The sequence below is a fragment of the Indicator indicator genome, chromosome 5, assembly GCF_027791375.1.
Source record: "Indicator indicator isolate 239-I01 chromosome 5, UM_Iind_1.1, whole genome shotgun sequence".
In the NCBI taxonomy this organism is placed as follows: domain Eukaryota; kingdom Metazoa; phylum Chordata; class Aves; order Piciformes; family Indicatoridae; genus Indicator; species Indicator indicator.
The window spans coordinates 8,974,348-8,987,504 of NC_072014.1; the positions used below are offsets into that span (position 1 = coordinate 8,974,348).

The window sequence follows — 13,157 nt, forward strand, 5'->3', positions numbered from 1 at the left end:
CTAAAATTACATGTGAAAACAGCAACTGTTCTGCTTTAGAATTATTTAGGTTCGATTATTTTTTTTATTTCAAAAAAATAAAAATCAGGATCTAGATTCAGACTCAAATTCAATTACATACATTGACATTTGCAATAAATCTCTCAGCAAAGCTCAAAAAAGCCCAAAACATCATAATATGTTACAAGTTACAATATGAAACACGTGATTGCAGAGAACTACTTGGGCTTGTGTAAAGTGTTTAAAACTGTCCCCCATGACATCCTGGTGTCCATATTGATCTAGTTGGAGGTGTCCCTGCTCACTGAGGGGGGCTTGGACAAAATGTCCTTTGAGGGTTCCTTCCAACCCAATGCAATCTGCTATCTGAAGAGTTCAGGGTCTTGATTAAGGCAGTCATCATTAAGGGGAATATTACCAAAAAAACCCACAGTCAGTCACATCTTAATCTTCTCCTTCAACACCTCATCAAATGTAGAACAATCTGAATGACAACTCAGAAAATAAGAGGTTGGCCTTGTTACCTTGTGAATAGACTTCAGCATAGCTGCCTCCAGCTCAAGCAGCCATTTTTCAACTTGACCTCTAGCTTCTGATGTCGAGATTGTCTCTATGAGTGCCACAGTCTCTCCTTCATTACTTTTCATGTGTGTAATATCTAAGACATCAGTAAATTCCACTCTGGCAATTCCCTCAAAACACTTTTTCAAGTGAGGTTGTACTCTAGAAAGCAAAACCAGTTTTAAAAAGCTTCTGACCATTTTTTCTTGCCAACACTACCAAAGATCTAATTTAAACAAAAACAATAAACAATTTCTAATGTACATACAAGACCTAAGTCTGTTTAAAAAAAAGGTCGATCCTCAACAATTCTTGTGTACTACCCACTGCAAGATGCTTACCACAATGATTTTTTGAAGATCAGTTTAAAGATGTAAAGTATTCTAGGCACTGTAGCATATAAGGAAAAAGAAGTGTTCTTTCTTTAACTGCTAATTCATCTAGACTACAAAACATTTCATTATTTACACCTTCCCATCAAAGCAGAGTAAACATTAAGGAATTTGGGAAAAACAACCATGTGCAACCTTAACACAGTACCTTGTAATAAATTTAAAACCCCTTCTAAGTTTTTTTTCCTCACAAGATCTCTTATCCTGTTCACAGCACTGTAATAATATTTCTCTGTGACTGAGATGGCATTTTGTCATTTTTATTCTTATTCTCGCATGACCTTGCACTGCACTCACCAAACGCTATCAAGTCAGCATACTGGAATCAAACTCCAACTCCTCTGCTTATAGAGAAAGTTATATTGCTTAACAAGATCACACCTGCTGGAATCTTCACAGAGTTAATTCCACTCAGTGTGAAAAGGACTTAATATTGAGATATACTGTTTCGAACTCTGAATGAGGTTGGGGAATAGCAATCCCAGAGAGAGCTAAAGTTCAGTAAAAAATTTCTGAAAACCTTTAATTAGGACTGTCCCTAAAAGAATAAAACTCAAGTCAGTGCTAGACAGGCCCATTTGATACTTACTTTTATATTGGGAAAAATCAGGTATGTTAATTACACCATAAATCACTATATGGAGTTCTGATTCTTCTGAAAACCAGTGGATGGAAGGGTTACTAGTTTGGAAAACAGAACTGAACTTAATTACCCACACTAAGAATTACTCTGCATTCACCTATCCTAAAATCTAACCAAGCAGATACCATGACTGTCAGTGAGAAAAAACTAGTGCTGGGTTCAGAGAAACAGTATGACAAGACTGTGTGCATGCACTGTGAGTCACAAATACACGTATCAAACAGTACCATACCGAGTAGGGTCTTTAGTCTCTGACAGAATCTCAAGGAGCTCATCATTAGATAAGAAAAAGAATCTGGGAAAGAAGAGGCGCTTCTTCTCTAGGTATTCATTAAGTCCCTTGAGAATTAGCTCCAAAAATTCATTGCACTTCTTCAGTTTTCCCAACATCTTGTCTATTTTTACCACTGCCAACACATGTTTGTCCTGGAAAAGCAATTATTCCAAAGAAAAATGTTAATGCCTTCTCAAGTAAACCACCACACAATACTGCAAGGAGTCTTCAGCAAAATGAATCTTTACTTCAAATTCTCTTTTACTCAAACCACTATCTGGTTGAACAGTTTACTAAACTCCTTCCTCGCCAGGGCTAACTGGAAAGGCAGTTAGGCAGTTGGTATTGAAGTAAATTTGTCAAAATATGAACTGTTATTTATGAAAATAACTTTCAAAATAGGATCAATTCATCCTTCCATATAAAATATATATTTAATAATAAATACATCACATGAGTTTTGAGGTGGCAAAGTTGTACCTAGACAAGAGTGACACTTCAGTACTAACCAGTAATGTGATCTAAGCGAAGGTATTCTCTGATCCTAGCGTGTTTACTTACTAAAGACATGTTTAAAGACTTTTACTAGCAAAACATGACAAGTTAGACTTGCTTTAAGAATCTAAAACTTTGTATTTTCATTTCTTTTTTCAACAGCTCCTGAAAAATATCTGAATGTCAAGATGTGCTATAGAATAAGGCCTGGGTTTCTTGCATAAATATGCACTGTGTAGGGGACAAAATACATACTAAGACACGGAAGACTTGCCAAATTCTTTCTAGTGCTTTCCAAATTAACCTCTCAAATTAAAATGACTGTAAATGCTTAGAAAAGCTACTGCAGAAGATGAAAGTTAATTATTACAAATATTTTTAAAAGATTTTGCAAAAGACCTACCGGTTACTGTCTAAGAAGCTTTAAAGAAACAGCATTGTTTGAACACCAGGTTTTTAGTATTTAACATGCCTTATGTCCTGTTTATAGCCCTGTTATCATTGCATTTTTATCTTGCTCACCAAGTACGGGGTTTTGGACCAAAACAAGACACATCTTGAAAAGCAGGGACTCTTGCAGATTTATGACTGAGGAAGTCAAACCAATCAAATACTTCTACCTAGTTCCAGTACAACTAGAAGAGCCTTGTCAGAGCCCATTACAGAGAATGCCTGACTCAGTCTCTGTTGTGGTCTGCAGAATACCACCATCTCACAGAACAGAAGCATAGGTCTCTTATGTTGCAAGGGGCAAGTGAAGCCAGACTGCTGTGCAGGTGTCAGTAAGAAACAAAATTTTCACAGGGTGACAATACAGATCTGAGCAGTAACCAGACTGCTGCTCAACTGCATTTGGGAGTATTTCATAATAAATTCCAAGTTCAGCTTCTATTCAAAACTTCATCGCATTCAGAAATGATTTGCAACGTGAATTCAGCTTTGGTTACTTTCCCTGCTCACATTCCACAAATACTTCCATCGGCTGAAAAAAAGCAGAACTGTGTGTTTATCTAATTGATCCTCATGGGGGTGCACTACCCTAATACAATAATCACAGTGTTCTTTTGTACGAGACATTTACCTTCTGTCACTTGCCTCTTGCACCACACCAAACCAGAACAAAGTCGGCAACTACGCATACTTTCTACCCACACACAATTAAGCTGTCAGCACACAACTTGTTTTATAACAATTTTTAATGCACAAAGAATTGAATAACCGTACATTGTCAACAAAAAGAGGTTTTGTCCCCTTAGCATATTTGTCATCAGCAAATAGAGTAAGCGCAATTGGTAAGGCAAATCAAGCTGTGTTGCCAGGCTTAGATATGCTGTTCTGTTTGGGTTTTGGTTGGGTTTTTTCCTTCATACGCAAAAAAGTCAGGAAAAAAAATATTTTATGCCTCAACATAGAACTCCTATTTACAGTTATGCTTAAGGTGTGGAGAAGAACAAGGAATGCCACTGAAAGCATCAACATAACTCACTTTGTCAGTGACACTGTCAGCATCGATCAGGGGAACAAACGTACCAAGGATATAAGAGCAAAAAAAAAAAAAAACAACCAAAAAACCAAAACCAAACATCACTAACTCTAGGTGCTGAATACCATTTTTAACATATTACATGTTGCAGACTAGTATTTTTTTTTCTTGGAGTTCTGTGCCTTGCTTTTTTCTTTCTTCCCCCCACAAAAAAGAAACACTTCTGTATCCTGGAATTCTTTTAACCTTTTTGGAAAGTAGAAATGAAACCACTAAGTAATTTAACTCTCATTAATGTGCATTGCCTAAATCAGATATTTAAATGAAGAAATAATATATGATTATTCAAATTCATGATGAGAAGCTAAGCAAATACGGGAATTTTACAATAAAATGGTATATAAATGTGAAAAAGCACACAGAGCCTCAAGGTAGCTTTCTGCTTTAAGAAATGCCATCCGCACAGGCTGGGACAGCACGTTCTTTTTAGCCATGGAACTCAAACACTGTATTCGTGGAAGTAAAGTGCCATCTTCTGGAAAACAATGGCAAAATTAAGTTGAGATTGTTAACTCCTATTCTGGTGTGCATACTCCTGCACACACACAAACAAAAAAAAAAAAAAAAAAAAAAAACCAAACAAAAAACAGATCATCCTTTCTTCTGCCAGTGCTGACATATGTCACATTCAACACTACTCTGTAAGATTAGCACACAAAACCCCAATTAGAAGATTTTCTCACACAGACTGTTCAGCACACAATGTTCAGAAATCTAGGACTCAGTAACATTCATTTTTTATTTCACCCACTTTCTTCTCCAAAGGAACACTACTGATTTCACAGCTTTAGTGCATATGATGTAGGATTGGCCAAGGTTCTGCTTCTAGAACAAGTTAGACTAGCTGAACTCTACTGGCCCCTCCCACTCAATTCTATGATTCTATGTGATGAACTTCTGAAAGTTAATTTATAGGAGAATCTAAGAAAGGGGGTTAAGATGAAATGGAAAACAGATTACTGTTTTATCAGAAGTAATTGGGGAGGGGAGTACATAGTACAAATTCACTTTATATACTTAGAGGCAGCTGTACTTACCTGCAAAACTGATTGAATTAAGTCTTTCCATGTCTTGACTACTGTATTGAATCGTCTGCTTTCCTCAGGCATTTGAGCCATGATGTCAGGAGAACTGAAAATTGGCTCCAAATAAAGCCAGGTAGCCTGAACCTTCAGCCATTCATCCACAATGTCCTGTACCAACAACAAGTTCCCTTCCCATTCCCTATAAAACAATATTAGTTCAAAATATATTTAACTTCTTCATTCCTTTACCTACCACAGATTCTAACAAACAGCTCTGTGTCCTTCACTCAAAGACCCTCTTTCATATTTTAGGTATTGGTGCCTCATCTCTGCTGCTTTTGCTTCTTCCAAAGAGAGGAGAGTTAGGTAGCCAATTAACTAGCTTACACCAAAAATGATGAGTGATTTGGAATCCTCTCTGGCAGCAATCCAGAGTTCTACATGCTCTGTTGTGTTACTGAAAAACCAGCCCCTGGTGTTATCACCTAGCCCTTGAAGATTACTACAAATGCTGTCACTCACCAAAAACTAGGATGAAAGTCTCATGGTGTACTTCCTTACTCATTTGACACAGGCAAACTCTACTATTCCACATTAATAAGGAAGGAACTCTTACATTATAGTCCAGTAGTAACTACAGAATTAACACTTACTAGTAGGTACATCTGTCTACCTGTATTGATGTGTGCTTCTGCAGCTGAGAAGGCAAACCGTGGACTGGGCTGCATCAAGAGGAGTGTGGCCAGCAGGGCAAGAGAGGGGATTCTGCCCTTTGCTCTGCTGAGACCCCACCTCAAATACTGTGCCCAGTTCTGGTGTTCACAGCATAAGAAGGATACAGAGGTGTTGGAGTGAATCCAGAAGAGGGCCACAAAGATGATCCAAGGGCTGGAGCACCTCTGCTATGAGGATGAGCTGAGGGAGCTGGGGTTGTTCAGCCTGGGGAAGACTCCAGGGGAACCTGAAGAGATCCTACTGGAAGGCTGGAGAGGGACTTTTCATAAGGGTGTCTAGAGACAGGATAAGAGGAAATGGTTTGAAGCTGAGGGAGAGTAGATTTAGATGGATCTTTGGAAGAAGTTCCTCAGTACGAGGGTGGTGAGATTCTGGAATAGGCTGCCCAGAGAGGCTGTGAATACCTCCTCCCTGGGGGTGGTTCAAGGCCAGGTCAGATGAGGCTTTGAGCAACCAAGACTAAGTTGAGAGGCATCCCTGCCCATGGCAGGGAGGTTGGACTAGATGATCTTTGAGGTTTCTGCCAACCTAAGCCATTCTATCATTCTGTGTAGTTGCATTTACAGAACATGTGTGCTGAAATCTGAAACAGCATTTCTGCGGGCTAATACGGAAAGCTTTAGATGAAAGATTGTTGTTTTACCACCATATGGCTATGTCTGGGGGATTTGAGAAGCAAGAGAAGCATGTAATGAGGAAAGAGACAAAACCAGATTAAAATCTATAGCCAGTGATGGAAGTATAGACATTTTAACATACAATGCTAAGTTTTAAACTTTATTTTCTACATTAGGAAAAAAAAAAGTCTTTTATTGCTTCTCTTATATTCGTCTTGTTTCATTTTCATAAAACCATAGAATGGTTCGGGTTGGAAGAGACCTTAAAGATCATCTAGTTCCAACGCCCCTGCCACAGGCAGGGACACCTCCTACTAGATCAGGTTGCTCAAGGCCCTATCCAAACTGGCTTTCAATACTTCAGGGTTGCAGCCTCCACAATTCCTCTGAGCAACCTGTTCCAGTGCATCACAACCCTCAAAGGGAACAATTTCCTCCTAATGTTTAATCTAAATTGAGCTTCTTCCAGTTTGAAGCCACTACCCCCTGTCCTGTCACTACATGCCTGTGTGGATTAGTCTACAGCTTTCCCATCTATATATTAGATATGTTCTATCCAGTAAAACAAAGACACTGTTCTGCTTCATCTGGTACCTTGAGTACCAGAGCAGTTAAAAAAGGGTTAACAACCTCTTAAATGCATTAGCACTTACCGTGAAGTTAATTAAAAGTAAAAATCAGGTTTATGGGATTAAATAGCAAGTAGCTGACATGGGACAAGAGCTTTGGCCCTTTAAAATGAGATTCATTCATTGCTTAAGGAGAATAAACAAAAACATTTGAAGTGCCTATGCTTCAGATTGAGCAGAAAAAGCTGTATTTGGTAATGGTGCTTGGTAACTTACTTTAGAAGAAAACCTACCTTATTCTCTTTTCATAATGTTTAATGAATGGAGATCCTCTCATCGTCTGAGTTTTGACAATGTGGTCATCTAGCAATATCTGAATCTCCTCTACAGATGACAAAATTTGGGTTCCTGTTTTCTTATAGGCAAGAAGAGTGAACTCCATTTGATCCCATTCAGCAATCATTTTCATTAAGGCTTTCTCCAGAGAATGCTCTTTGTTGGCTGATTCACTGATAGTCTCAAACTTTTCTAGGAACGGGTCAAGATGCAAGTTAATGTATGACAAGACAGTTGAGTCTTCAGAAGGAGCCAGTGGTAAGCCAGCAATTTTCGACATCTCTTCCCAGTGCCTCTCTTGCAAACCAGGATTGCAAATCACCTGGATTAGAGGAATGTGGCACCTGAATTCCTCTGCTTTTGCTTTAACTTGTCCTGTTATGGCTAACGCATTTGGAGAATTGCGGAAGGTTTTTTCTAGTTTATACAGTCCGTGGCAGTAGTTTCCTACATCTGCCTCTACTTTGTCTGGATTCACTTCTGTGAATGGTCCCTCTGTCCAGTCTCTGTGTTTTCTGAGAAATTCCACAGTCGTCTCATAGAGCTGAAGATATGGAGCAAGAGTATTCCGGATGGTTTTATGCTGAGGGTACTCAGATACTGGCCAGCCAAAGAACTCTTCTTCTAGATTGAACTGATCAATCTGTTGAGGCATAAATGAGGTCAGAAACACAGACAAGGCCATCCATGATACCAGGTCCTAATCACAGAATTAGGGAAGTTTTCTGGTGTCTTCAACAAGCTTCACATGAAGTTTTGTGTTATTAAACCAGTCTATTATGTGACTACTTCCTCTAACTGATGTTAAAGCAATCTTTAATAACAATGGCTCAGTGTTCCTGCTAGTCAATAGAGGAGCAGAGTTAGAGCTTCAAAACAGTACCTGGGCATTCCTCTACAACTGGCATTACCATGAGGGCTTTCACAGACAGCAGGTAGCAATGAGCATCAGGAACTGCACTTCCAAGAATATAAAAGCATCATTTCTCTGCAAACCCTCCTTTTTCACTATGCAAAGTGCTGCTATGTTAGCTCAAGACCACATGTTAATGAATTACTGGGCTTGGTAAATTGACAATATAAATCACAACTCATGTAGAAATTTCATAGCTGAATTCAGAATTATTTTGCCGTACCTCAGCACCTGTATTACTAAACAAACTGTTGATTCTGACAACACAAATATTAAGATTTACAATTCTACTATTGGACTAGTTTGGAATCTAGTCTGTACCTTATCAGCAGCAAGATCCAATTTTGTATTTAATGCCTGAGCTTCCTTCAAATAGCTGCTGACTTCTTGAATATCTCCAAATGCATCAAGTCTTTCAACTTGCTTAGAGTAGCTTTGCAGATCCTCAACAAATCTTTCACAGCGTGTCTACAAACATCAAGCAAGCATAAACTCATTTAAAGAATCACAATTTTTGTCAAAAGAAGAAGTAACTGTTTTAATTTGCTATATGAGGACACTTTACAATGAGAGGCAATCCAGGAGATCCAACATACTTGCATGTGAGTATCTATTTCACTCAAGTTACAGAATTTGCCCTGAATTCTACTACTACCTGCAGTGACTTACTGGGCTGACAGACACAACTTTGGGTTCAATGTCACAGGATACAGTTGGATGTTAAAGTTTCTGCTTTCTGTGACAGACACCATCAGGAGGCTAATAACAGAAAGCTAAATTCAAATGCTTAATATATCTCAAATTACATTAAAATAATAGGATTAATCAAATGACAGGTGAAAATAAAGAATTTCACAAGACAAAGGTGCGTTTTATCTTAAAGCCCTACAGTTCAAGGATGGTTTTTTCCCTCATAGAAACCAGTCCACAACACATATTTCACGCTGAGTTTAAGCACTGGTCAGTGTCAGAAACCAAGCCTTAAACCATGCACAGCAATAACAATTTTCAAGGTAACAGAGCCTGGGCAGCATGTTTCTTTATAACACAGTGACACCAGCTACCTCCTGAATGTCCTACACATCGTTCAAAATCAGGAACTCAAGGATTTTAAAAACAGTCTTATTACAAACCTTAAGATCCTCTTGAAATTCATCTGTTTTTTCTTTAATCATCCTTCTGTGCTCTTCAAAGATATCTGGCATTCGTGCATACCACTGAAAAACATTGCTGTTCAGCTGAATGTCTGCTGGTGACATTTTGACACATCCCAACAGGAAAGCAACACGAGCTGCCACATCCACTACTTTCTGCTCCAGCTCAAGCATGTCAGAGGTTTCCAATTTCTGCACACAGGCCTGGGGAACAGAAATCAAAAGGGAAGGTATTTTTATACAGTTTAATGCCAAAATAACACCTGAAATAGTACTCAGATTTAAAAGCTTTTTTTTTTTTTCCACAAGGAAAATCTAGAAAGAAGCATAAAACTTGAAAATCGATTCTCTGAAAAGCTGTTTATTTGGAATAGCACAGCATTAGCTGGTTTTGTTACTCCTACTTCCTTAACTAGCTGTTTTATTGATTAAAACTCAAATGAACAGTTGAAGCTGTGTACACAAAAGGTTTGCACTACTGGAAGCCAATCCAGACATCCTATTCTTAGCATTGTGGGTTTGGGAGAGGAAGCATGGTGCTACCAAAGGAAAAACAGTAATCCCTGTGTGGCACAGCAGATTTCATAGTTAAACCTAGTCTCAATACAAATTATTATGAAGGTTCTGCTATTGCAAGATCTGGTTTACGACATCAACCACCTTGATGACATCCTGTAGAGCTCTGTGCATCTCTAGCCCCAACATTTTTGCTGCCACAGCATGCTTATGAGTGATGCAGTGAAAGAATTTAATGTGTGGTGCTCTCTCTGTAGCCTTGCTTCAGAACCCTTTTTTCATTCAAGTCAAACAAGCCATTCCTTCAGTGGTTGCACCTGAACAATTTCCCCATTAAAAAAAAAAAGTTTTTTATTCAGGAACTCAGTTACTGTTGAGAACATATTTCCTTCCATACATCTTTCCTTTAGTGGCTCAGACAAAGGCAGTTCTTTGTGTATTTCATTATGGAAGCAGCACCTAGCAAAAACCACAAACTGGGATGCATTAAACACCTGACCTCTCACGCAGCTGTTTCACTGCTTGTTTCTACACATCTTCAGCAATGCTTTCCATGCACCTTCCAACAGCCTTTGCTGACAAAGCAGCACATTTTTATTTGTCACTGCATTGTTTGTCATGTGTTACTTCAGCCATTTTTACCATAGCAGGTGGAACAGGTGTTTGTCCTCCAATGGCGTGTGGCTTTTCGGCTACTACGTAAGAGGTGGATTCTGAATCTTCCAAGCATGGATCACTACATTTTGTAGAGAACTGGATTAAGTAACACATGGCTTGAAAGCTTCACTGAAAAAGCTGTAAAGGTTTCTCTTCATGACCTGGATGTTTAGTTTTCATGTCTTGCTCAGTGTTATGGTTCCAGACTATCAGCCTGTCCTCTTTAATGTCTTCATTAATCATCTGGATGAGAGGCTTGAGTGCACTCTCCGTACGTTTGCAGATGACACCAACCTGGGTAGCTGTGGTGATCTGCCAGAGGGTAGGGAAGCTTTACAGTGGGATCTGGACAGGTGAGACCAATGATCCAAGGCTAATTGTATGAAGTTCAACAAGGCCAAGTGCCAGGTCCTGCGCTTGGGTCACAACAACCCCATGGTAAGCTACAGACTTGGACATGTTTGGTTGCAAAGCTGCAGCTTGGAGACGGACCTGGTTCATAGTCAACTGAACATGAGTGAGCAGTGTGCCCAGGTGGCCAAGAAAGCCAATGGCATCCTGGCTTGTGTTAGAAACACTGTGGCCAGCAGGAACAAGGAGGTGATCATCCCCCTGTACTCAGCACTGGTGAGGCCACAGCTCAAGTGTTGTGTTCAGTTCTGGGCCCCTCGCTACGGGAAGGACGACAAGGGGCTGGAGTATGTCCAGAGAAGGGCAATGAGGCTTGAGAAGGGCCTGGAGCATGTGGCCTACAAGAAGTATCTGAGGGATCTGGGGTTGTTCAGTTTGGAGAAGAGGAGGCTGAGGGGAGACATCCTTGGTCTCTACAATTCCCTGAAGGTAGGTTCGAGCAAGGAGGGGGCAGCCTCTTTTCCTTGGTAGCAAATGACAGGACTAGAGGAAAAGGTTTCAAGCTGCACCAGGGGAGGTTCAGGCTGGATATTGGGAAATATTTCTTCACTGAAAGGCTTCTCAAACATTGGGATGGTCTGCCCAGGGCAGTGGTGGAGTCACCACCCATAGGGGTGTTCAAGCAGCATGTGGACCTGGTGCTTAGGGACATGGTTTAGTGTTGACCCTTCGGTGCTGGGTCAAGGGTTAGACTGGATGATCTTTGAGGCCTCTTCCAAGCAGATATATTCTGTGATTCTGTGATCAGTTAGTATCTCAAGGCATAACAGACATTTCAGGCAAGGTTCATCACTAAAAACAGTGGATATAAATTCACATTTCAAATGCTCTTGTCTAGCACAGACTGAGTGAGAGCACTAGTGTCAATCTGTGTATTAAACACTAGTAAAGCTTCATTTCTTTCTCACTTTATTTTTTAGACAAAAAACAAATACTATTTCTATCACACACTCCAACAGATCACCTAGTGCACACCTTGGGCTTCACAGCCCCACTTTGGAGACAGCTGTCCTACAGGATTTTGGTCCACGCCAATAGCCATTCTCACCAACAATCCCACTGCACAGGGCAAGTGACAGCACAGACAAAGGACTGTTCCAAACAGCCATGCAGCCATGATGATTTGGTGGGGAAGACCTGAGCTCTTCCTGTAAGAGCCAGGCTATGACACTTAGCGTTATTGCCAAAGCCCTCTCCTTTGCTGGTTTGTAACACAGATCTAGCACCAGTGACTTTAACAAGGCCAGAAGTATTCCTGTAAAGGGGGCAGCCTGCATATGCCACTGCTGTCCTGGTTTGGCTGGGATAAAATCCTAGGCCAGCCATGGGCTGCAGGCCGATAGCAGTTCGAAGTCAGCCAGGAGCTTAAGGTGGGAAAGGCAAAAACTGACCCAAGTTGGCTACACATGGATCCAAGACCAAAAACGTCATGCTCAGTATAAAAGCAGAAGTTTGCTGAGGATGGGGACTCCTACTCCTCTTCTCAAGGGTGACCATCCCTGGAGGTGCCTGCTCATCACCCTACTCCTGAGGGCTGCTTTCCAGTGTCTTGTGACTGATGACTAAGTATAACTTTACATTCTGCATTGCTCTCCTTTCTTTTTTCTGATTCCCCTTTCTCTGGGAGGATCAGGAAGAGGTTAACAGATGGGGAGAGTTAAAAGATGATAAGGTATAGGATAAACGTAGACAACAACTTAAGGCCAGAGCAATAGTGCTGGTAGCCATTCTTGCCTAGACGTGTTAAAAAAAAAAAAAAAAAAAAAAGTACCTTAAGTTCCTTGAGTTCTTGTGTATTACACGGAGTAGTAGAGGCTTTTTCTGATATGGTTTCAAATTCATGACATAGTCTGAAAAACATAAAATAACTGGTTTGGTGTGCATATTTTCCTCTAATCGTGTACATATAAAGCATTAAAAATGAGCTCAACACATCCTATAAGGATTTTAAAAAATAATTTAAAAATCAACATTGCAAACAAAAATAAATACATTTCAGCACACGTTATCACTTTAGGAATTACCTCATATTTATGTCTTGATGATCTTCGAACATCTTTGAAATAATTTTTTGACAAATATTATCTGCTCGCTGTACCAAAGTCCTCATTAATTCATCACAGTGCAATTCAAACATTCCTAGAGGGACATACTGCAAGGCAAATGCAACAGCTGTCAGAACACTGAAGAACTTTTACCTATTTTCTCTCACTGTCTTGAAGCCAAGTATCAGAGGTCTTACCTAGGAATTCAGTTAAACCATAAAATGTGTTTAAAACTTTCAGGTGAAGAAGAGAAAGAAACAGTTCCAAGTAA

At 39.8% G+C, this 13,157-nt stretch overlaps 1 protein-coding gene across 1 annotated transcript in view; it reads right to left on the reverse strand.

Annotated features, from left to right (window-relative positions):
* The window catches only part of DNAH7 (dynein axonemal heavy chain 7), an 82,106-nt gene that overhangs the window by 54,280 nt on the left and 14,669 nt on the right, over positions 1-13,157 (reverse strand). The window contains exons 13-20 of the mRNA XM_054381194.1: positions 12,866-12,993; positions 12,613-12,691; positions 9,237-9,461; positions 8,425-8,571; positions 7,148-7,833; positions 4,946-5,132; positions 1,829-2,022; positions 525-723 (exon numbers count right to left, since the gene is read on the reverse strand). Of these exons, the coding sequence (XP_054237169.1) occupies positions 525-723; positions 1,829-2,022; positions 4,946-5,132; positions 7,148-7,833; positions 8,425-8,571; positions 9,237-9,461; positions 12,613-12,691; positions 12,866-12,993 (1,845 nt within the window). The remainder of the gene's footprint in view (positions 1-524; positions 724-1,828; positions 2,023-4,945; positions 5,133-7,147; positions 7,834-8,424; positions 8,572-9,236; positions 9,462-12,612; positions 12,692-12,865; positions 12,994-13,157) is intronic.